This window comes from Paroedura picta, chromosome 3, assembly GCF_049243985.1.
Source record: "Paroedura picta isolate Pp20150507F chromosome 3, Ppicta_v3.0, whole genome shotgun sequence".
NCBI classification, from domain to species: Eukaryota; Metazoa; Chordata; class Lepidosauria; order Squamata; family Gekkonidae; genus Paroedura; species Paroedura picta.
The window spans coordinates 91,310,470-91,336,193 of record NC_135371.1 but is presented as its reverse complement, the minus strand read 5'-3'; the positions used below and the strand labels follow the sequence as shown (position 1 = coordinate 91,336,193).

Here is a 25,724-nt window from a genome sequence, read left to right as displayed (position 1 = left end):
TTTATAATTTAATAATTAAGCTAAAGACTTCAGGTTCATAGCATGGTGAGCAGTCAGAGTTGTGTACAAATCACAGCAGTGTTACTGCTGAAGCAATGGCCCTTTCGTTCATAGAACATTGCTTGCTTGGAAATGAACTCCACTGACATTTTGTTGGACACACCACTGCGTGGGCCATTACTCAATCATTCAGGTTAGATAAGTATGTGGACAGCTTTAGGAAGTAGATGGTTATCACACTGAGGAACTAGGACAGATTTGTAGAGATGGTTTTGCAGAATGATCTATAAATAAGGTTGCTGTGATTTATGTAAAAATCTAGAACAGTGGTTCTCAACCTGGGGGTTGGGACCCCTTTGGGGGTCAAACAACCCTTTCACAGGGTTTACAGCAGGGTGAGCAGCTTAGCTGGGCGAGCACTGCCACCGTTGCCTCCCCCAAATCATGGGTTTTCTTGGTTTCTCCCCCACCCTTCTCTCCAAGGGGGGCCCAAAGTGGTCCACATCCCTTTACAGACGTCTCCAAATCAATCTTGTCTGAGGGAGGGTGCCTGCACATGAAAGCTCACACCTCTTTGGTCATCTTAAAGGGGCCCCTGGACTCAATTTCTGTTCTTCCAAATCATTTCTTTACAGTTTGTACCCTGCCCTTCTCTCCAAGGGGGTCCCAAAGTGGCTGACATCATTCCTCTTCCATTTCATTAACACAACAGCCTTGCAGGGTAAATTGAGACAGAGCGTTCGTCTGTCTGGAGCAGTGGAAAACAGTGAGATCAGCATGGTGAGACAAGAGGCAGAACTGAACTGAGAAACCCTGGAAAAAAACAATTTATGTACAATCACAGAATCATAGAGTTGGAAGGGGCCATACAGGCCATCTAGTCCAACTCCCTGCTCAACGCAGGATCAGCCCTAAGCACCCTAAAGCATCCAAGAAAAGTGTGTATCCAACCTTTGTTTGAAGACTGCCAGTGAGGGGGAGCTCACCACCTCCTTAGGCAGCTATTCCACTGCTGAACTACTCTGACTGTGAAATTTTTTCCTGATATCTAGCCTATATTGTTGTACTTGTAGTTTAAACACACTCCTCCACATGCAGCCAGCTGGGTGACCTTGGATTCGCCACAACAGTGATAAAACTGTTCTGACCAAGCAGTGATATCAGGGCTCTCTCAGCCTCACCCACCTCACAGGGTGTCTGTTGTGGGGAGAGGAAAGGGAAGGCTACTGTAAGCCGCTTTGAGCCCCCTTCGGGTAGCGGTATATAATAACCAACTCTTCTGTTTTTCTAATTTTTGGTTTAATTTCTGCGAAAGAACACTTGTGTAATTTTATGGTTGGGGGTTACCACAACATGTGGAACTATATTAAAGGGTCACAGCATTAGGAAGGTTGAAAACAACTGATCTAGAATGTAGATGTATGTTTTAAATTGCTCAGCTTTGTTCTCTTTGAGACCCAGCTTGGTTTCATGGTTAAGAGCAGCAGCCTCTAGAACTGGGTTTGATTCCCCACTCCTCCTCCTCCACGTGCAGCCAGCTGGGTGACTTTGGGCCACTCACAGTTGTCTTAGTGCTCTCTGGGGAGAGAAAGGGGAAGGGATTGTAAGCCATTTTGAGACTCCTTTAGATATTAAAAAGCAGGGTACAAAATACCAGCTCTTCTCCACCTTACAAAAGTCACATTAAGGGTAAAGGTATCCCCTGTGCAAGCACTGGGTCATGTCTGAGACTTGGGGTGACGCCCTCTAGCGTTTTCATGGCAGACTCAATACGGGGTGGTTTGCCAGTGCCTTCCCCAGTCATTACCGTTTACCCCCCAGCAAGCTGGGGACTCATTTTACCGACCTCAGAAGGATGGAAGGCTGAGTCAACCTTGAGCCGGCTGCTGGGATTGAACTCCCAGCCTCATGGACAAAGCTTACAATTTAGTAATGTACTAGTAACTGGCTAACCCTGCTGGTTATTGAACTGCTGCAGCATGTCAGGGTCAAGGTTACCCTGGTCTGCTGAAAGCCCACAACCCTTTAGTTTGCCACTAGTGCTGGGGTTTAATCTCTTTGCAGTTCATTGGAGCCCCAACAAGAGGGGCAACACCACCAAGCTGTCATGGGCTGTCTTTTTTAGGGTTTTTTTTGTAAGGGGAGGAAGCCATCTGTGTGACTCTGTACCATTTGCTGTGCTGGGATGCTACTTTAACCAGTGTATATACCCTTGTTTTCAACTGAAGTAGCCCCTCAGGACTGGGCTGCCAAAATAACAGAATTCCGTCAGCGTTTTCTCCTCCATGATTACATTTTTAACACTACTACCGAGTGCCATTTGAAATACGGTTAGCCTATATCCTCAGGTTCTTAGTTGCTTGTAGCCATTATCAACATTAGACAGGTGATCGCTAGACTGGAGGAAGACGTATTTCTCTCTGGTGGAAAATATCTCACCTCTAGCTTCAGCAGGGCTTCGTTTCAAATTTCCTTCTACAAAGTGATAGTTTTGGACAGAAACCCTCAGGGATGACATACCCTATTAATTATTCAAGAATTGTGAGCTCTCTGCAAGCTACCAGCACTTTGAACATGAACCTTTAGATATCATGGTAAAGTATCATATGCACCGACAACGTCCAAAGGCTTCCCCGTCCACCTGCAGTTTGTACATGTATTAGTATCGGAGTCTAAAATTCCAGCAGCTGTCCGTGGCCTGCATGAACCAGCCTCTTGGCAAGTTCCTGCCAGCAATTGCCTTTTGATACTATGAGCATCCTTAAAATACTTATTTTCAAAGGGAAATCTTTGGATCATGGCTCTGTATATAGACTGTGCATTGTTAGAGGAAGGACCAGGATTAACAATTGCATAGAATGAACCTTTTCCTGAGAACTCTTGTAGAGAGGGACCTTTCCATTTATTCCTAGGATACCTCTTTAGTGCAAAGGATTGTCTCTCCTATCCAAATCGGAACTGTGGGATACCATTTCTTGACTTTATTTAGCATGATGATGATCCTTTGTTGTGAGGCGGGGGGGAGGGGAGTTGGGAATATATGTAGTGTGCAAATGAGACAGAAATCAGGCATCAGGCAATTGCCCCTAAATAAACCTGCCGAAGTACTTGTAGCTGGTTGCCTTTGTTCATGGAAAAGCTGCCTTGATTATGCACACAGAATGATCTTTGCACTTTTATGTCAGGCTAAAAATAAAGCCTTCTTTCCACTGAGGTTCAAAGTCCAGTGCTTTCTGCAGATCATCAGTTGGACACATTTCAAACTATCACCTGTTGCAAGCTGACTGTTCTGTAAGCGAGTTATATAAGTAGGATTAATAAAGGCTTAAAGCTTGATCATGCTGTGTAGCTGGATCCGCTCAGACATTCTTAGAGGCAATGACGAAGAAGAACATTTATTGTGGCCTGAGCAATTTGCAAAAGAACACTAAGTTTTGCATTTTAAAGTGCTTGTCACATGGCTTTACACAGTTAAGTTAAACTTATGTTGAGAGTAGTGGTGTTTGTAGTTTATCAGTACTCATCACATTTTTAAAGACACATTTCAGTTGGGTCTGCTAAGGAGTTGCTTCTTCTGATCTACAAATGTACCCATCCATTAAGGTCATCTTGTAGAGTAGTGATCCCCAACCTGTGGGCCGCGAACCACATGTGGTCCGTCGACTAACTGGAGGTGGGCCGCGAAGGACGCCTTCTTCCCCCCCCCGGCCCTTTACTTCATCCACGATCCAGCAGGCGCACATGGGACTATCTCGTTGCAGAGAAAAAAGCTCACGGTTCCCACTGATTTGTCATTGTCATGAGTTAAAATTTCCATGAAAATAAAATGTTCCTTATGTTCATTGTTGCGGCGTGTCTGTATCTTATTTTGAAGGGATGTTTAAACATTACCATAGCGATCAGAGTCAGAGAGCGTTAGGGCAGTGGTTGAGAGTAGAGGAGTATACTCTCCCCCCCCCACCGGGCCTCAGTAAAATTGTCAAGCGTTGAGTGGTCCCCGGTGATAGAAAGGTTGGGGACCACTGTTGTAGAGGTCTTGCTTTGGGCGCCATCCATGTAGCCATTTGAGGCTGGATGGGTGGCAACCCAAGAAAGGGCCTTCTTGGCTGTGGCACCAGATATTTAGAGCACCCTCCCAGGGAGAGTTATCTTTCTCCTTCCATCATTTTCTTCCTCTAGTGGGTGAGGTTTTGTTTGTTTTTTTGTCAATTCACCACTAACTGTTACTTGCTATCTTTTTTATTGTGTTATGTGTGTTTTTATGTTTATATGTTTTATGAAATAATAATTTATCTGTTTTAAAAGGTGCTTTAATGTTTTGATGTTTTAATGCTGAAAAGTTTTGATGTTTATTATCTGTTTGAGCAGCAAAGTGGCATACAAGTGTTACATATTTAAAAAAAAATTTAAATATCTATTTAGTGTTTAATTGGAGATTCTAAAGTGAGATCTTTGATCTGATAAGTTCTGAAAAAAGTTGTCTGTAATTACTTTTCCAAGTAGAAAGAAATTAGTTATCCTGTTAAGGAATAAATCTTTAGAGATATAACCATAATTTAAAAGCTAGTGAATGACAGTCTGAATTGATTATGGTATAAAACTGACTTTGGTGCAGAGATGCCATTACTAAAGCTTAGATGTGTATCCCAGCTCTTCATAAATTGTGATGGGATTACTTTGTCCCGCATTGTCTCTTTTTAAGTTATTTTTTTTAATGCTGTTTAAAGACATTTCAATATTGTGTTGCTCTCTTTGATACCAGGGTTGCCAGCTGGTCTGGAGAAAATGTCCTGCCCCTATAATAAGAGGCTTAATTTGTGGAAATGGGCAGCTGAAGATTTTCATGGCATTAAGGTAAATAACATCACACGGTAAATAACATCAGATTAAGCCTCTGTTAAAGGTACAGGACATTTTTTTTCTTCAGGCCTGCTAGCAACCATACCTGATACCACAAGAGTTTTTTGGGGGAGGAGTTAAATCAGGGCCATTCCGCACAAGGACCAATGTTGCCAATTGCTTTCACAAAGCGGAAACGCTATTTTAAATAGTGGAATCTCGGCGTTCCGCATACCTTTCATTCGTTCCCCACAGGTTTCCAGTCTCGCAGGAATCGCTAGAAAGGAAGTGATTTTTGTCTGTGCTTGTTCCCGCCCCTGGCCATCAATCAAACGGAACAGCCAATGGGCAGTTGTTATCATGCTCCCGAAAAGACCCTTTCCCTTTAAGCACAGTTTTTTGAAAAATACACACACAAGTTGCAACGAATATGCCTTGATTCTTCGCAACGTAGAGACCCATCTAGCTGGTGTGTGAGCTGGCGATTCATCATTACCACGCTCCCCCGAGTGGAAAAAAAATCCCCCCCCCCAGCACGGGCGTGATTTTTGCCCAAAATTAAAGGGAACTGGTGAACAGGGGGCTGTGTTGTGCTTGGGGACTTAGGGGAGCTTCAAAGCACTTCTGTGGAGGGACTGTAGCCAGAGAAGCCTCTCTGGGTGAATGAAGCCTCGCTGGTTTGTTGCTTTTCCCGCTCCGAGGGGAAAAAAATGGTGATCGCTTCGCCAGAAGTTCGGAGGAGGGAACCAGGGGAAGGGACTTTGTTGCAACCGCTACATTGAGAATGCACATGCAGGTTGTTGGCAGGAGTGTAGCAATTTTCTGAGGGTGAATCCACTTTTCCCGATTCCCGAGTGTTTTCCCGAGTGTTGCAGATTGCTCATGATGTCATGCGGAATGTAGTTTTAGTGGCGAAAACAAAATGTAAGACTGGTGCTATATTAAAGTCGTGCGGAATGGCCCTCAGAATTTCAGACTTTCAGCTGGGCAGATTCAGATGCCAATAGTACATCTGGGAGTATTGTTAGCTTAACCATCTACTCGTTATACTTTTATTTTTGTAATGCTTTGTAAAGCTTGCTGTAGGTTACATTTATTATTTTCAGATATAGGAATTGAAATCATTATATACCTTTCCTTTCTCATATAGTTGTATTAGTCAGAGATGTTTGACCAGCAAACATGTTGGTATCTGTAATTTGGGAGACATTATATATGTGAACTTTTAAAAAGCTTCTGATAAAGTCTATCACCAAATGCTTATTAGTGAACGTTGCAGTCTATGAATAAAAATACAGATCAGCACTGCTGTCTTCCCATGAGGTTGGGAGTTCGATCCCAGCAGCCGGCTCAAGGTTGACTCAGCCTTCCATCCTTCCGAGGTCGGTAAAATGAGTACCCAGCTTGCTGGGGGGTAAATGGTAATGACTGGGGAAGGCACTGGCAAACCACCCCGTAATGAGTCTGCCATGAAAACGCTAGAGGGTGTCACCCCAAGGGTCAGACATGACCCGGTGCTTGCATAGGGGATACCTTTACCTTTTTACTGCTGTCTTAAGTAAGCAGAGTTACACTATTCAAAGTCTAAGCTTAGAAAGGTGTAACTCTTATTTATTTATTTGATTGATTGATTGATTTTTATACTGCCCTCCCAGCAAGTTGGCTTGGCTTACCTGTACAGCATTACAGGTAACATATAGTTTATTAGATCAGTGATTAAGAATTAAAATTAAAAAATTCAGTTACAACAGATTTAATAGCAACCTAGCTTAAAGATCAGCATCAACATCCCTCATTGAATGGTGTTCAATCTTCCTGTGCCAGACCACAATTTTGGGGCAGCTTATAGTAGGGGAGTGTCAATGGTTGTTAGTCATGTCACTGGCCCCAACCAAAATCCTGGCAAAACTTATCTGTTTAGAATGGCACTGTAAGGAACTGGCATCAGTGGTTAGGAATAAATGGATACTTTTCATAGAGAGAACTAAGCAGTGGGGAAAGCCATAATTTTCTTCATTGGGGCGAGTGCTGTTAAACTTACTCATAAGTAGTCCAAAGCCAACAATGGCATCTGGTGATATACACAGATACACAAAAGTGATATGTTAAGCCCCAAAGTGAGTTACATATATTTTGGGTCTGATCCAACCAGGCTGCTTATATGTTCTCATAACATATCGTAATGAAACAATTTCCTTCCCTTCTTTGCATAATTTAACCCTTTGAATAAAACAGGAAACTGAATTGTCACAAATCTCTCATATTCAAATCCTTTCCTGAAGGACATTGAGCATGCTGTGCTTTCTTTGCTTGTTTTGTCAGCATCCGTGCATATTGGCATTTATGTCACAATGTGATATTTCAAGAGGAAAATATGATCTTAGCAAATACCCTGACATGCTTTAGCCCCTGAGTATGCTGAGAGCTGTCAGAGCTGGCATCATGGCCTGCTTCTCAACCTGAGAGCTCTTTCTGTGATGGGATATCATTATGTGTGACACTGTTGTGTGCATGGCAAGTGTCATGTGTAATAACAGAAAGCCACTGAAGAATGGCAGAAAAACTGACAGCAAACACCTCTTCAATCCACACCCAGAAACATGTGCAGATATAGACCATTTTTTCTTCCTTATACTTACTTCTCAGTGTTTAAGGACAATGTCTATGTGCAGTGCGTGACACCTCCCTGCTCAAAGAATCCCATCTTCTAGCGCCTCAAGCACATGTAGAATCTTAGAAATACATGGAACAACACTGAGAAGAAGTTGCTTTCCGGAGTGCTGTCCCCATTGTCTTCATGAATGCCTACAAATATCCTAATAGGGCCTTAGCACTCAGAACTCTCTAATTAGCCTGCCATAAAATATTTGCCAACAGTGCAATGAAGACTGGTCGGTTTGCTAGTCCAGAATATAAGAAAAAACTCCAGCCAATTAGCTGACCTTAATTCTCCTTTTTTAAAATTATTATTCTTTTAAATGTTCACAACTTGAGACTTCCTTATGGGAAATGTTGATTCTTCCAAATGGGAAGTGGAAGGAGAGATGGGTGGTCAGGGGTGGGGATGGAAGGCGATCGGATGGCTGCTGGACAGACAGGCAAGGTGGTTGGAGGAGAAGGCACTCAGGGGCAGGACAGCCATCCTGAGTGGGGTGTTAAGCGATGAGTGGCACTTAAGCCATGAGACATGGTCCTCCTCCAAGGCTTTACCAAAAATATTAAGTGGATCAGATTAATATTTGATGCATACCCTGTACTCATTTTAAATAAGCAATGAAATTTCTACCTGCTTCAAATACCTGCCTCTAATTCTAATTCTACCTGCCTCTAATTCTTTCATTTGTATCTATAAGAAAAAATTGTATCTATAAGAGAAAAAAATATGGTGTAATACCTATAAACTAATCATAGTTCATTTTTACACTCATACATAAATATTTGAGATTTTGCCCTATACTATGTCCTGGTAGGTAGTGGGCAATTAATTAATTTAATAAATATGTGTTTCCATTAGCATGGTGCTCTTGCCAGACAAAAAGGGGCTGTCTGTTGGGTCTCTGAATGACTACCCATTTTTTCTCCTCCTAATCAGTTTCTATTTGGAGCAAATATTTTTGTAGCAACAGTTGTGGTTGGATCATTCCTGGTATATAAGGTTGCTATGCATATGACAAACAAAATGCATGCCTAGTTCTACAGGTTGTACTTTCTGTTTGTGACCTGCCTGTTTGCCTTTAACCAGTTGGGGCACATTTGGCCAGGGTCCAAGTTAGAGGAGTTTATGATGATTTAACTGTGCAATCCTAAACAGAGTTACACCCTCCTAAATCTATTGAAATCCGTGGGTCTAGATGAGTGTAACTGCTTAGGACTACACTGCAGACGTTACTCTATATAAATCCTGTTGACTATAATGAGACTTAAGTGTGCCTGCTTTCCCCAGAACTATGCCCAGAAGATCTAAAATATATTATTAAACTTGTCAGATTCTGCAGCTAAAAATGTCTCTTGATAGAAAGGAGTATGAAGATTAGGAATAATTACTTAGTTTCCTTCCCCATACTGCACCCAGATTCAGGAATTTGGAGGTGCAGGAAGAACAGCCCCTTGGGAAGCAGAGATGAAGGACTATCCTCTTATGTCTAGAATCATAAATCTTCCCCAACCCAAGCATCATTAGACACATCATGTACATTTATGAGCATTTTCTTTGCAATCATAGGGGCTAGGAATTTCTTGATGGTGTAACTGAGTGAGGTAATGAATTCTGTGCAAGAAAACCGGGTTAAGAGTGACTTGACCCCATCAGAAATTATTGCAAATGCATATTTCTTTTTAAGTAATACATTTTTTGAAAGCAATACAAGGACTCTTAGTTTCTCCACCTTTTGCTGAAGCAGGGAGGGTTTACATAAGAGCATATATTTGCTTTGAACAAGCACATCTGTCCAATTTTATCTTTTATGGGTTAGTAGTAGTTCCATTGCCTTATTTTCTGCTTCTGGAAGTCTTCAAAAGTAAATGACTTCAATAGCTGCCAAAGCTCGCTTTTCTCCATTTCAGTATCATCATTTATAAAAATAAAAAATTCTGGGTTCCCCCCTCCCCTCTTGAAGTGGTAATTTGTACATGTGATTTTTCTAAGTGATACCTTTAGTGAGCTTTGTGGAGAAAAGCCTCTAGTGTCATAAGGAAACATTATGAGAAGATTGATGCCAGCAGATTTAGCTGTAGGTAGGGTTATTTGTTTGATTTCAGAATCAAAACATGAGGGAGGTTGCTGTCAACTGCCTTATAGTGATCTGACAAGGCAAAAATAAAATAAAGGAATTATATCTGCTGGGAGGAAAATGATTTAATTCTTTGTGACATGAGAAACAAGTGTTTAAGTTGTAAAAATTGAATAGATCCAAGCACACAAGTTTCTTGTTTCATTTGTGCCTGGTGATTTTCCTGCACAATATGAGATGAGAATAAAAACCCAGGATACGACCCAATCTGTGCCCTAGTCTGCAGGGCTTGCAAAGTAGCACAGCATCTGTCTTTTGCCATCTTTTTGCTTCTAAAAGACTAATAATACCAGCATGGGGTGGCTAATTGGGAACGCTTTGGATGGTGAAAGAGGTAACCTCATCTCCCTTCCCCAAACTATTGTACCACACAGTTGTAATTTATCTTGAATAGAAGATTCTAGGAAAGTCCAGTTGCTGATCTCACAGTACGTAGTTTTTGCTGTGACCCTGAGGAAAGGAAAAGGCTGGTGGAATATGGCTAAGGATCATAAAGTAGAAACAGTGATTTACACTTTAATAGTGTCTGATTCTGATATATGCTAATGTTGCTATTAATGTAGAAGTCTTAAAAATAACCTCAAATTCATGATGGGTAAGTCTAATGATTGTTTGCACCTGTAATAACTACAGATGTAAGCTCCATGTTAAAGGCAGAAGAGCTCCCAAGTCCTAATGATGGAGGTGGGCAAGGAGGTTAATGCTATTATATCTGGTTTGTGCTTCCCAGAGTCAACTCTCTGGTTACTGTTGGAGGCAGAACACTGAACTAGCTGATCATTGGATCTGATCTAACAAGGCTGTATTCACAGAAGCAAGGAGAAAGAAAATCCCATGAGCATTAGATTTTGTCTGATTGTGGAATAAGTACCTTCCTGGAGCCAAAAGTGGCCATAACTGACATCACAGGCATGAGTATAAAATCTTCCAAGGTAATGTTTGTACAGGACCCAGAAGTTTCACAGGAAAATAAAAAATAAGACTATATTTATTTTTACAACTTCCGATTATTCACTTTGGGGCACTATGATGACTTTCAATTGGAGATTTGTTCTAGTTAGGAGCAGATTAGCCCTGCTGACCTTCAAGTACCACTCTCCCCCCCCACTTCAGACATCTAGGAATCCAGTAATATTCCAGGAGCAAGCGTCTTTTAATTTCTTTGCTGCAGTCCCCATCTGCAGTGATCTTGGAGCCCAGGAAAATAAAATCTGTCACTATCTCAATTTCTTCCCCATCTATTTGCCAGGAATTGAAAGGGCTGGATGCCATGATCTTTGTTTTCTTGATGTTGAGTTTCAAGCCAACTTTTGCACTCTCCTCCTTCACCCACATCAACAGGCTCTTTAGTTCCTCTTCACTTTCTGCCATTAGAGTGGTATCATCTGCATATCTGAAGTTGTTGATATTTCTTCCTGCAATCTTGATCCCAATTTGTGACTCCTCTAACCCCGCCTTTCTCATGATGTGCTCCGTATAAAGTTAAATAGGCAAAGCGACAGTATACAGTCTTGCCGAACTCCTTTCTCAATTTTGAACCTATCAGTGATTCCATTCTCGGTTCTCACTGTTGCTTCTTGATCTGCATAAAGGTTTCTCAAGAGGCAAATAAGATGCTCTGGTATTCCCATCTCTTTAAGAACTTGCCACAATTTGTTGTGCTCCACACAATCAAAGGCTTTAGCATAGTCAATGAAGCAGAAGTAGATGTTCTTCTGGAACTCCCTAGCTTTCTCCATGATCCAACGTATATTGGCAATTTGATCTCTAGTTCCTCTGCCTCTTCGAAATCCTGCCTGTACTTCTGGAAGTTCTCGGTCCACATATTGCTGGAGCCTAGCTTGTAGGATTTTGAGCATAACTTTGCTAGCATGAGAAATGATTGCAATGGTGCGGTAGTTTGAACATTCTTTGGCATTGCCCTTCTTTGGGATTGGAATGTAAACTGACCTTTTCCAATCCTGCGGCCATTGTTGAGTTTTCCAAATTTGCTGGCATATTGAGTGTAGGACTTTTACGGCATCGTCTTTTAAGATTTTGAATAGTTCAACTGGAATGCTGTAACCACCACTAGCTTTATTGTTGCTCAGACTTCCTAAAGCCCATTTGACTTCACATTACAGGATGTCTGGCTCCAGGTCAGTAACTACCCCATCGTGGTTATCACGGATGTTAAGCTCGCTCTTGTATAGTTCCTCTGTATAATTTTGCCACCTTTTTTAAATCTCTTCTGCTTCTGTGAGGTCCGTACCATTTTGGTCCCTTATCATACCCATCTTTGCATGAAACGTTCTCTTTATATCTCCAATTTTCTTGAAAAGATCTCTGGTCCTCCACATTCTATTGTTTTCTTCTATTTGTTTGCACTGTTCATTTAAGAAGGCATTATCTCTTCTAGCTTTTCTCTGGAATTCTGCATTCAATTGGGTGTATCTTTCTCTTTCTCCCTTGCCTTTCACTTCCCTTCTCTCCTTAGCTATTTGTAAAGCTTCCTCAGACAGCCATTTTGATTTCTTGCATTTCTTTTTCTTTGGGATGGTTTTAGTTGCTACCTCTTGTACAATGTTGCGAACCTCCATCCATAGTTCTTCAGGCACTCGGTCTATCAGATCTAATTCCTTAAATCTATTTGTCACCTCTACTGTATATTCGGGGATATGATTTAGTTCATACCTGAGTGGCCTAGTGCTTTTCCCTACATTCTTCAATTTAAGCCTAAATTTTGCAATAGGAAGCTAATGATCTGAACCACAATCAGCTCCTGGTCTTGTTTTTACTGACTGTAAAGAACTTCTCCATCTTTGGCTGCAGAGCACATAGTCAATCTGATTTCTGTATTGACCGTCTGGTGATGTCCATGTGTAGAGTCGTCTCTTGGGTTGTTGGAAAAGAGTGTTTGCTATGACCATTGCATTCTCTTGACAAAATTCTACCAGCCTGTGTCCTGCTTCATTTTGTACTCCAAGGCCAAACTTGCCTGTTATCCTGGTTATCTTTTGGCTTCCTACTTTAGCATTCCAATCCCCCATGATGATAAGCACATCATTTTAGGCGTTGCTTCTAGAGGGTGTTGTAGGGCTTCATAGAATTGGTCAACTTCATCCTCTTCAGCAGCAGTGGTTGGGGCATAGACCTGGTTACTGTGATGTTGAATGGTTTGCCTTGGATTCGAACTGAGATCATTCTGTCATTTTGGGGATTGTATCCCAAGACTGCTTTCCCTACTCTCTTATTGATTATGAAGGCTACTCCATTTCTTCTGTGAGATTCTTGACCACAGTAGTATAACTGATGGTAATCTGAATTAAATTCCCCCATTCCTGTCCATTTTAGTTCACTGATTCCAAAAATGTCGATGTTCAGTCTTGTCATCTCTTGTTTAACCACATCCAGCTTGCCTTGATTCATGGATCTGATGTTCCAGGTTCCTATGGAATAAAAATCTTTACAGCATCGGACTGTCTTTTCACCTCTAGTTACCTCCACAACTGAGCGTCCTTTCGGCTTTGGCCCAGTCGCTTCATTCATTCTGGAGCTACTCGTACTAGCCGTCTGCTCATCCCTAGTAGCATATAGGACACCTTCCAATCTGAGGGGCTCATCTTCCGGCGTCATATCGTTTTGCCTTTTGGAACTGTCCATTGGGTTTTCATGGCAAAGATACTGGAGTGGTTTGCCATTTTCTTCTCCAGACCTTTTGTCAGAGCTCTCAGCTGTGACCTGTCCGTCTTGGGTGGCCATGCACAGCATAGCTTATAGCTTCACTGAGCTATGCAAGCCCCCTAGCCACGGCAGGGCAGTGATCCTTGAAGGGGGTGAAAACAATTGGGGGCATTCAAAATAGCAAAAATTTATTAAACGTAAAATGTCCACAAGCATACATTCTGCATAGCAACAGATTGAGCAAGGAATACAACAGAAAGCTGTAAAGATGCAGTTCCCTGACTCTCACTCTATACATGCTCTAGTTTGTGTCATTCTGACTTTTTAACTTAGAAGTTGTAGAATTCTGAAAAACAAATTTAGAGTCTAGTGGCACCTTTAAGACCAACAATTTTTTATTCAAGGCTTGAGCTTTCGTATGCATGCACACTACCTCAGATATAATGTCTGAAAATTTCCCATTACCTTGGAGCCTTTGTTGAGACAGACACCCTTTTGTCTGCTTGATGTGGCAATAGTGACCATGAAGATGGAACTCCGTTGTGAGTGCTTCTTCTGCCAGATGTATTGAACTAGAACAGACCTGCCAGACAGGGCCCTTTTCTTTCTGTGCCAAGAGATTTTATGTGGGATTTTTCTCACTCCCTTGTGGGTCCAAGAACCCTTTCCTGAAATCTCCAGGAAGATGCAGAGTAGCCCCTTGTATCCTCAAGTCTCTGAGTCCCTTCTGTCAGATTCCAGCGAAGATGTGAGCTGACTGTGCAATTGTCACTGGCCTGGATCACCATAAGGTGGATTTGAATATTTGATAGCAATTGACCTCTCCCTCCCTTTCCAGAAAAGAAAATTCAGTAGCACTTTTAAGACCAACCAAGATTTATTCAAGGGATGAGCCTTTGAGTGCATGCACTCTTTCTCAGACAATGGAACATGGATCATAAGAGTACAGATATAAGGAAAAAGTAAATCAGTAGCAAATTAATGACAGACCAATTACTAACCTTGACGTTTTTATGTCTCAGATGTTTTTGTGAACTACAACTGAACCCAAAGGACTGATTAGCTGTTTTGACAAAGATGTATCATACTGCATAATTTTGATATTATGATACATTTTACAAATTTGCTACTGACTTCAGTGAGGTCCACCACTTGCCCCCTAGACTTCTGCTCCTCATAGTTTATCAAAAGGTTGGATGAACGGATAGGGGCTCCCCTTTGGGAGATAATCAGCCTGTCCCTCTCAAACAGAGAATTCCCAGAGGGGCTTAAGGAGGCACTGGTTCAACCTCTGCTGAAGAAACCATCTCTGGATCTGTGGCAGCCTGCCAACTATGGCCCCATCTCACACACATTTTTGGGAAGGTGGTGAAAAATGCTGCTTCAGACCAACTGACACTTTCCAGTTTGGTGTAGTGGTTAGGAATGCGGACTTCTAATGCGGACTAATGCGGACTTCTAATCTGGCAAGCCAGGTTCGATTCTCCGCTCCCCCACATGCAGCCAGCTGGGTGACCTTGGGCTCGCCACGGCACTGATAAAACTGTTCTGACCGGACAGTGATACCAGCGCTCTCTCAGCCTCACCCACCCCACAGGGTGTCTGTTGTGGGGAGAGGAATGTGAAGGCGACTGTAAGCCGCTTTGAGCCTCCTTCGGGTAGGGAAAAGCGGCATATAAGAACCAACTCTTCTTCTTCTTCTTCTTCTTCCTGGAAGAAGCTTCAGTCCTAGACACAGCCCAGTCAGGCTTCGAGCCTGGCCATGGGGTTGAGACAGCAGTGGTCGCCCTGATGGATAACCTTCGCTGCCAACTGGATTGAGGCGGGTCAGCACTGCTTATACTATTTGACCTCTTGGCAGCGTTCGACACAGTAGATCACGAGCTGCTAGCTCGCCACCTCACCAACACTGGCATACGAGGACAGCCCTTCAGTGGCTGATCTCTTTTCTTCGGGGTCGCAGATAGAGGGTAGCAATAGGAGAGAACCAATCATGTTGTCAACTCCAATGAGCAGTTCTCTCCCTAATCCTATTTAACATCTTTATACGCCCTCTTGCCCAGCCGATAAGGAGGTTCAGACTGGGATGCCATCAGTATACCAATGACACCCAGTTTTTCCTCATAATGGAAGACTATCCTGACTCACCCCCAGACTCATTAGACAGATGCCTGGAAGCAGTGATGGCTCAGGCAAAACGGTCTGAAGCTTAATCCTTCAAAGACGAATATCCTGTGGTATGGTAGGAAAGGGACAAGCAAGGAAGCATGACTGCCCGACCTGGATGAGGTGCAGTTATCAGTTACACTCTTAGCCAGGAACCTGGGCGTGATCTTTGACACCTCCCTTTTCATGGAGGAACAGATCATGAGTAGCATTTTCCCATTTACGTCAAGCTAAGCTACTAGTGCCTCAGAACACCTAGCCACAGATCCAGGTGATCCTCTTGGTTGGGTTTCTACAGCGCGTTCTACACAAGCCTACACTTATCCCTGATCCGGAAACTCCAACTGGTACAGAATGCGGCAGCCAGGTTCCTTACAGAAAGACCTGGGAGGACCCACATCTGGCCCACACTCCAATAGCTGCTCTAGCTATGAGTTGACTACCGGATCAGGCTCAGGGTTTTGCCATCACTTTCAAGGCCATACTCAGTCTGGGGCCTGAGTATCTGAGAAACTGCCTCTCTACCTATGCTCCACAAAGTGTACTGCACTCCACCAACACCAACAAACTGGTGATCCCTGGCCCCAGGGAAGTTCATCTGTCATCGACCAGAGCTAGGGCTTTCTCAGTCTTGGCCCCCACGTGGTAGAATTAGCTCCCAGATGACACCAGGGCCCTGCCAGAGTTAATGCAATTCCACAGAGCCTGCAAAAGGGAGCTCTTTCACCAAGTCTTTAGTCAGGACAAGCGAATAAGCCACCAACCACCAACCGAAGCCCAGTGGCCTCTCCCATGATTCACTGCACTAACGGAAGAAAAACAATATCACAGTGCAGAAAGCTGAGTTGCTGATTATTGAATGTTAAATTACAAGTTCCTATTGTTAAAGATCTTACTATTGCATTGTATTATGGAAGTTCCAATGTGAACTATCCTGAGCTGAAAGTGAGGGTGGTATAGAAATCCTTACCATTTGTTCTCCCTAATATTTGGGAAAGGCCCCTGTGAGCAGAGCGCTGTCCGGGACATATCCGATGTCTGGACTGTGCTTCTGCTCGCACAGGCCGATGCGCTGGTTCCAGGAGCACCTGTCTTCAGAGGCTGGCTGCAAGCCTCGCAGCAAGAAGCTGCCTGGCTGCCGAGGATGCTGATCCTCTGCTTCCCTGCCTTGTCTGTCGGTCCGACCACCTCTGGAGATGGTAGCCCAGGCCTAGAGGCTCACACACCGTGCTCCTCGACGCCCGGCTGCCTTGCCCTCACCCCAGCTGCCAGCACACCACATGCCTCCAGTGCTGCGTGCCAGCACACACATTTCGGCCCGACTAGCCCCAGCCGCAAGCCACGAATTAACGTAGGGCTGAAGCCTTGGAGGGTGATGGGGCTTATGTTGGGCAGTCCTGTGCAGCAGGGGAAGAGTTGGGCCATCCTAGCCAGCTCGTCTCCCAACCACAGCATTATAGAATCATAGAATAATAGAGTTGGAATTGACCTCATGGGTCATCTAGTCCAACCCCCTGCACTATGCGGGACATTCACAATCCTATCGCTCATCCACTGTAACCTGCCACCCCCTTAAGCTTTCACAGAATCAGCCTCTCCGTCAGATGGCTATCCAGCCAATGCTTAAAAATTTCCAAAGATGGAGAAGCCACCACCTCCCGAGAAAGCCTGTTCCACTGAGAAACCGCTCTAACTGTCAGGAACTTCTTCCTGATGTTTAGATGGAATTTCTTATGAATTTAGTTCTGGTCTGTCCTTCCGGGGCAAGAGAAAACAACTCTGCTCCATCCTCTATATGGCAGCCTTTTAAATATTGGAAGGTGGCTGTCAAATTGCCTCTGTCGTCTGCTCGCCAGGCTAAACAGACCAAGTTCCCCAACCTTTCCTCATACGTCTTGGTCTCCAAACCCCTCACCATCTTTGTTGCCCTCCTCTGGACACACTCCAGTTTGTCTACATCCCTCTTCAACTGTGATGCCCAAAACTGAACACAGTACTCCAAGTGAGACCGAACCAGAGCAGAGTAAAGCGGTACCATCACCTCCCGTGATCTGGACACGATACTCCGTTTGATTCAGTCCAAAATCCCATTTGCCTTTTTAGCCACTGAGTCACACTGTTGACTCATGTTCAATGTGTGGTCTCTTAAGACTCCTAGATCCTTTTCATACATGCTACTGCCAAGACAAGTCTCCCCATCCTATACTGGTGTTTGGTTTTTCCTACCTAAATGCAGAACTTTACACTTGTCTGTAGACAAAATATGCCCCAGGTGGCTCAGCACCATAAAGCTGCCTGGAGTATTTTTTTAAATTAAAAAAAAATTTCAAACACAGGCCCACGCTGCACTTCAGCGCAGCAGAACCTTGCCACCCTGTCTCCCATGAAGGATCATAAATCCAGGGCAGACAAAGTACACTGGGCCAAATGCTCCCCCATGCCAGAGCTGGAAAAGGTGGGGCAACATGCCCTGGCTCAACCAGCAGCCTGCAGCCCGGAGCAACAGCGTCTGTATGGTAAACGTCCTAGAGAGTTGCCTGTGATTGACTGAAACTGTGTGCATCAAAAAGCAAGTTTTGGGGGTTCCATTAAAAGACAGCAAACAATTATTTATTATTAACTAGGGGCAAAGCCCGTTGTCTCCAAGAATACAACGAGCGCTAGAGTTTCGCAGTGGGAAGAGGAAGGTGAGGAGTTGTCCAGTCTGTAAGGGCATGGGGTTGTCATGTGTGTGTTGTGTGGGAGGTTGTGGTGGCATAGTGGCAAATGAGGACATGGGTGTGGAGAGATGGGTGTCACATTCTGTGAATTTGCGGTGTGGAATGTTCGTTGAGTGTGGGAGAGGACTGACCTTTGGGAATTTTGGCATAGTGGTTACAGATGAGCTTTCCAGAGCCATGTCCTCAGATATGTGAAGGGGAAATCAGACTGGAGACTCTTCTTAGGGGAAGATTTCATCGCAACCAATTCCACCCAGTTCTGTGTCATTTCCCTTCGTGTGTGAATTAGGCCACATTCACTGAAATGCCCCTCTGCCCTAATATACATAGGGTAGTCACAGTACACAGGTGTCCACCATGTTCCTTCTTTTCCATTTTTTCACTGTTGGTAAAACATTATGTGCCCACATGCTTCTTTCATGGTTGCTCCTTAGAAGAACGGATTTTTGTACCCTATTGCTTACTACCCAAAGGAGTCTCAAAGCAGTTTACAAATACCTTTTCCATTTGTCTCTCCACAATAGTCAACCTGTGAGGTATGTGGGGTTGTGAGAGATCTGAGAGAACTGGGAATGGGCCGCAGTGACCCAGCAAGCCTCAGGTGTCTCAAAGCATTTTCCAATCGTCTTCCCCTTCTCTCCCCATAGCAGACTCCACATGAGGGAGGTGGGGTAGCGAGCCTCACAGGGAAGCTGGCAACCCTAAGGGGAAGACTCTGTGCACAGCAGTCTTGACCTTAGTAAGGTTTTTTATACTGGTTTTTTAATTTGCCAGGCCAAGGTTATTTGCCAGTTACTATTTCAGTTACTATGTGTCTCCAGACATTTACTTGTTCTCTATTTACAGTTTCAGGCTGTAAATATTTGTTTAGATTTTCCTGCACTTTCCAGACTCACAGGACTGATGCTGGTCTGCCTGTCTGCGCCCCAGAATACAAACAGTTGCTGGTAAGGGCTGGCCATAATCCATAGGCCAGGAAGGACACTCCTGCACCACTCCCCACCAACTGCAGGCAAAAATGGCTCATTTGAAGGCTGGACTCTGAGGCATTGTATGATTTTGAAGTTCCACCTCCAAACCTCCAGGAATATTTCCAACCCAGGGGTAGCCAACCTACAGGTGTGGCCTGGAGAGCTCCTGGAATAACAGCTCACCTGCAGAGTATAAAGATCAGCTCCCCAGGCAGAAAGGGCTTGGGTTGGGGTAGAGGGTTTGGACAGGGTTGTGGTAGAGAAGAAACATTTAAAGCTTCCCACACATGTTGTTGTTGAATTGAAAGACTTGAGGCCTACTGCACAGGGTTGTTGTGCAGATGAAACAGGAGACAAAAGAGCCAGTTTCCTCTGCAGAATAATGCTGTGCAGTGGCCTCAAATCTGCAGAGAGTTGCAAAGAAGAAAGACACATGGTTTGGCGTGTCTAACCTCCGGGCAGAGCAGTATTTTAAGTGAGAAGGGGCTTTTCTGTGGCCTCCCTGTCAGTCAACTGTTTGGCAGAAGGGGATAGTCCCCCCCCCTCAAAAGGAAGGCCCCTCAGGCTCCCCTGCATTGCTTTTGGAAAGGCCTCCCTCCCCTTTCAGGGCCTGTCAGAGGCTCCTTCGCAGCAGGCCTGAAGGGAGGAGGAGGGGAGCGCACTCAGCAGCCTCCTGCCAGCTCTGTCAGGGTTCTGAGGCAATTTGCAGTTGGACATGACAGTTAGGACAGCCTTGGGGCGAAAAGGGCTGGCACAGCCTGTCCAAGCCTCTGTTCTCACCCCCCTTGGCAGCCCTACTGACCTCCTCTCCCTGCGGTGGTCAGGAGCAGACTGGCAACCAGACTGGGCTGGGTGAATGGAATTTTGGTGAGGGGTCAATAGGAATGCACCCTGGTGAGGGGCCAATAGGAAGGCACTTTGCGCGCCTCCCCATTGACTGCTTGGCCCTGGATGGACACTCGAAGGGCCCAATCAGGAGCCGCTTTGCGGCTCCTGATTGGGCCCTCTGAGTTTTTATCCTGGACAGGGCCCACCCTAACTCCTCCCCAGGTAACCTTACCCTTTTATTTAATAGGAGCGGTTAAAGATTATTATATGTATGCCTACATGAGGGCAGCCTTTGGCTTTACTGACCCTCTTACCAAAATATTTTGGACAGGCTCTCATCTCTGTCCAGTTCTTGGAGATGTGCCTGTAATTGTGCTACAGTTACTTTTTGATACTACAACAAATCCCTAGGGTTGAGTTTGGGGCAAGGGTGGAAGAGGCTCCTTTCTCATTGCTTCCTGTTTCTTATTAGCAGATAGAGGATCAGCTTCTTGACTGTGAAAGTCTTGCTTTGAGTGAGAGAAAGGGTCTGCACCTCCCACAGTGCAGACAAAGTACAAGTGTTTCATTGAAATGATCTGCCCTGAGACTGCTTGCCATGTGGATCAGTTAAATAGTGAGATTTTTTTCAGCAAGGTCAGGGGTGAAATACTCAGAACTTTGACTCACGGCTGAACATTTAACCTTTCTTGTGACTCAGAAAGTCCTTTTTCTTAATACTACAAGTACTCTGTTGTGTGTTAAGTCTCTCTGTAGCCTTTAGCCTGTGTACACATTATTCTCCTCAAGAAAGAGGGCTTTTAAAAAGCATTTGCTGGTTGCCAGGAAGGTCATGGCTGGGAGTTCCCAGACAGACCATTAATTTTGTGTCATCAGTTTTGACAGCACCTCAAAGGAACCTACCCTTTTATAGGAATGAGAAGTCAGCACTATTTTTGAGCTGACCTAAGTTGGACTTCCATAATGAACAGGTGCTTCAAAATCACTTGTTTTGAACAGTTTTGCCCATTCTGGCGTATCTGCCCTGTAAATTGAGAGACAGATGATTCCTTCAGTAGACCTTTTGTGGATGCACTCAAATTATTGAGCCTTCTCCAACCAGGAATGACTTCTTTTCACTACAAATCTTAATCATTTTGACTGTAGCATTCTCCCAAGAAACTTTAGGAACTATAGCTCTATGAACATGTTAAGGGAATCTTACTAATTGAATTCTTTTAACAACATCACAAAATTGTGATCCCCTTAGGAGAAATCATGACATTTAAACCATCTTATATTTGTGGTGAAAATACGCTTACATTTTATTTTCCTGCTCAAAACTAGCTATATATGTTCTAATAGAATGTAATCCAGCTATTCCTTTACATTTTTGTTTATCTGAGTAGATAACCACATACATATAATTTCAGGGTGCAGATGTCCATAACATCTTCCTCCACGCATGCCTCATTATAATGTATATAATGTATAATAATGTATAATATAATGTATTTCAGTGAGATTCACTCCAAAACAACTTACAATTAGAATCCACTGGTGCAGAGTGGTAAGGCAGCAGTTATGCAGTCTGAAAGCTCGGCTCATGAGGCTGGGAGTTCAATCCCAGCAGCCAGCTCAAGGCTGACTCAACCTTCCATCCTTCCGAGGTCGGTAAAATGAGTACCCAGCTTGCTGGGGGGTAAACGGTAATGACCGGGGAAGGCACTGGCAAACCACCCCGTATTGAGTCTGCCATGAAAACGCTAGAGGGCGTCACCCCAAGGGTCAGACATGACCCAGTGCTTGCACAGGGGATACCTTTACCTTTACCTTTTAATAATTAAAGACAGTTGCTTTCCCCCCTACACTACAAAAGAAATGTCACCAAATACTGTCACATCCCTTAGGGTTTGGGAGAACATTGCGTAGCTGAGGCATGTCAGTTGCTAGAGTTGATATGTTTACCATGAAAAAAAGGACGGTTCAAAATTATTGTAACAGAAAACAGAACCTATCCTGGGCTATACTAAACAATTTCACAATAAATATAAATAAACGTTTCTTATCTCTTCTTTTATATATATATATATATATATATATAAAACAACCATATGTATATTATAACAACCAGAACGGCCTCTAGATTGAACCGTTTTCAATTGGGTTTTCCTCAGTGGTTGTTTTTCAACTAATTGTATTATTAATGAAGTCCTAGACTAGACCTCCCCGAACTTGGGAGCCAAAGGCCACATATATATAATTTAAATTCTGAGAGGAAAACTTGATCCTTTTGAAGGACTTCATTAACAATACAATAAGTTGAAAAACAACCACTGAGGAAAACCCAATTGAAAATGGTTCAGTCTAGAGGCCGTTCTGGTTGTTATAATATACATATGGTTGTTATAATATACATATATATATAAAAGAAGAGATAAGAAACATTTATTTATATTTATTGTGAAATTGTTTAGTATAGCCCAGGATAGATTCTGTTTTCTGTTACAAGAGTTGATATGTTGGAAGAGATTTTCCCAGATGTTAATCTTCAACTTAAGCCCCACCTTCCAACTGCTGGAAACTTCTATTAGCTGGGCTTTTAGGTGATCCTAGATCCTCTCTTGCAAAGGCTCCCTGACAATAACTTTCCTCAGGAGATCTACAGTAGGGGGTCTCTGTTAATACCTGGTGCAACAGAGATATTGGGAATGCCTGCTGGAGATATAGAAACTATGGTTGTCAGTTGTCAGAGATACTCTTATCTCTTCTTGTTTTCTTTTCTAGGATCATTCCTGCTCTAGAGCACTCTTCGCCACAGATCTCCCCAAGCAATATGTCCAGCTTTGACCGCTTTGAAGTCACCAGGACATACTCCCAACGAGTAAGCCGTTACGATCTGGATGAAATAGATACTTGCTGGCTGGAGCTCTTCAACATGGAGCTTAAGGAAATGGGTAGGTGATTGTGGTTCCTTTGAGTGGCACACACGTAAGCATACACTACACCTTGAGACTTGATTATAACTTGGACCTGTCCATGAAGACAACATTGGCCATGGTGGGTGGTTCAAAATGTGGCAGCATAACTGTTGTGTGGAAGCAGTAGCTTTGTACCTTTTGCTCCCATCTTAAAATGTTTTTGCACTCACTGTCTTATTGTTTCCTGGTTGAGTTCAAATTGCTTGTCCTGCTCCTGTTTCCTTCAGCGTGAATCCATTATGTGGCTGTACTTGTCCCACCACTGTCTCTCTCATGTCCCCTCACCTGCATACCTAGTCAGTCTTTGGCTTTTACAGTGGTGACCACTATATTGTAGAATAGTCTTCCCAAGAATGTTAGGATGGCACCCACCCTCAAGTCCTTTAGGAAGCTGTGTAAGTCTGAGTTAAGAGGGACATTGGCATTTGATTAGAAACAGTGATGCCCTGTTTCTCTTTTTATGGCTTTTGTAGCTGGCTATGTTGTAACCGGTATTGATTAGAAGAAGAAGAAGAAGAGTTGGTTCTTCCATGACGCTTTTGTCTACCCAAAGGAGTCTCAAAGCGGCTTACATTTGCCTTTCCTTTCCTCTCCCCACAACAGTGCACCAGTAGTCATACCCAGCCTCTGCTCCCCCCTCCAATTTCTAGGGAAGATTGGGCAGAGGCCGATGCCAAATTGCACATGGAGAGAATGTGTTCATGTTATAACATCATTTCCTCAGAGCTGATTCCTGTATTTCTCCTTTCAGTATGAAAAATAATTCTGGGAAATTCCTGTACGGAAGTGCCTCCAGTATCTTGTTTGTCAATACTTATTCCAGAAATGATCATATTGTAGTAAGAATTGCAGTCTGAAAAGAGGAACTAAGGAAAGATACAACTGCAGTAGTGCAGAACCAGAGTTACTGCTGAATTGCACTGGGGGAATTGAGAGGGGAAAAAAGATTTTGTAGAGTTGTCTTCAATTGATTAGAAACTACTGGCCTTCAAACTATACATAATTATTTTAAACCTTGCTTTGGTTTCGCCAGTCCCGGGTTTCTCTTCTTGTACGTGCTTGAAAGGCAGGAAGAGGAGTGCTTTAAAAAATATAACAATACTGGGGGGAAAGAGCACACAATTTACAACATAATGTGGAAAGGGGAGAAATACTTTATATCCTCTAACTCATTCCTCTGACTGCACAGAATTGCTCTACATAGTACAATTTTGAATGCCTTTATCTTATAGGCATTCAGAAATGGGATTTTAACTGTGATTGAATATGTCTCCCAATAGTAAACTGGCATTCCTGCTTTAAAAAAAATGCTTTAAAAAAGCCACCTTTCCTGAGAAAAGTTCTCAGTGGCTGTCTTAAGATGCTGTGACAAACAGTAGCACACTTAGTGAGGCACAGAGTTTGTGCCTTGCTCCTCCCATTGGCCTTTATGCATGCAGCTTGGTGCACAATGTCCCCGTTTGATCAAGGTCCAATTCAGTGTGATGTTCACACATTTTGTATGGAGTAAATAAACTCCAGTTTACCAAGGCACCTGCATTCAGACATCATAGGGAATTAACACTTTGAAGTTTAACAGGCTCCATGCCCAAAGGGAGGTGGGAGAGGAAAGAGAGGAGTACACAGTCATCACAAGGAATTGTGCTTGATCTAGAATTTCATTACAGCACATGATGTCCAAATGAAGCCAGCATAAATAAAGCGTGTAATTAATTCATCACTCACTTGTCCCCACTGCATGCCTGTGATAGGCTACCTAGGAAAAATATGCTGGGTAAAAAGCTGTCATGTGGCAAACATTTTAATTATGTGGGATGGTTTTATTGGTTGCTGCTGCTGCTTCGTGTGATAGTAAAGCAAGTGGGTCTGAAGTAATCGGGATCAAATACAGAGCAGCCATCACATAGAGAACGTTATAGGCAACGAAAGACCTTTTTTTCCCCTTTTTGGCAGGCTACCAGTTTTCATTTATGTTTTTCTTGAGACAAGATGTCATGCCATGTCGTAATCACTGTGCCATGTAAAGTTATTCTAGAACTGACCAGAGAGACTACAGAGGCTTGTGGATAAAAGTCATCTTTATATATTTTCACACTGCTCCTTTGGTTTCTCACTAAGCATTCTTTCTCTGTCTTTCTAGTACATGTATATCACAAAGAATTGGCTAAAATAGAACTAATTCCAAAAGATGCTTCAAGATAGTATGAACACATTTAAGTATCCTTTTAACCTTAGTGATGTAGTTTTCCCTACAGAAGTATGACTGGGCTCAGGGCATTCCTGCCCCATTGCTGTAGAAATCGGAGGCAGCCCAACTTCCTGTGCCAGATCAGAAACAGACCTTTGTTCTGCTGCTTTAGCAGAGGGGAAGTTTCTGCATACTTCACTAGAACCCCTTGTAAGGAACTTTTCAGTAAACAGAAAAAAGCTAGGGTACCATTGCCTCCTATTTCCTTCCTTATGGACCCCGTCAACTACCGCCCAGTCTTGCATCTTGCGTTTCTGGGCAAGGTGGTGGAGCGGGCTGTGGCGGACAGGCTCCTGGAATTTTTGGAGGAAGCTTTGGCCCTAGATCCATTCCAGTTGGGCTTCCGTCCTGGCCACGGGATAAAGGCTGTGCTGGTCACCCTAATGGATTATATCTGGCGCCAGCTGGACTGGGATGTTTCAGCCATCCTCGTACTTCTCGATCTGTAGTCTGCATTTGATGTGGTTGATCATGAGCTGTTGGCCCACCTCCTCACCGGTGCTAGGATTAGGGGGACTGCACTGAAATGGCTGGTCTCC

General features: G+C 43.6%; 1 protein-coding gene across 5 annotated transcripts in view; it reads left to right on the top strand.

The window, feature by feature from the left end:
- The window catches only part of JADE2 (jade family PHD finger 2), a 267,094-nt gene that overhangs the window by 133,708 nt on the left and 107,662 nt on the right, over positions 1–25,724 (top strand). For 3 of the 5 annotated variants that reach the window (XM_077326821.1, XM_077326823.1, XM_077326822.1), the window contains exon 5: positions 22,744–22,913. In XM_077326821.1, the coding sequence (XP_077182936.1) occupies positions 22,744–22,913 (170 nt within the window). Of the gene's footprint in view, positions 1–4,762; positions 4,855–22,743; positions 22,914–25,724 lie in introns of all 5 variants that reach the window. The other 2 variants (XM_077326826.1, XM_077326825.1) reach the window with 1 other exon arrangement.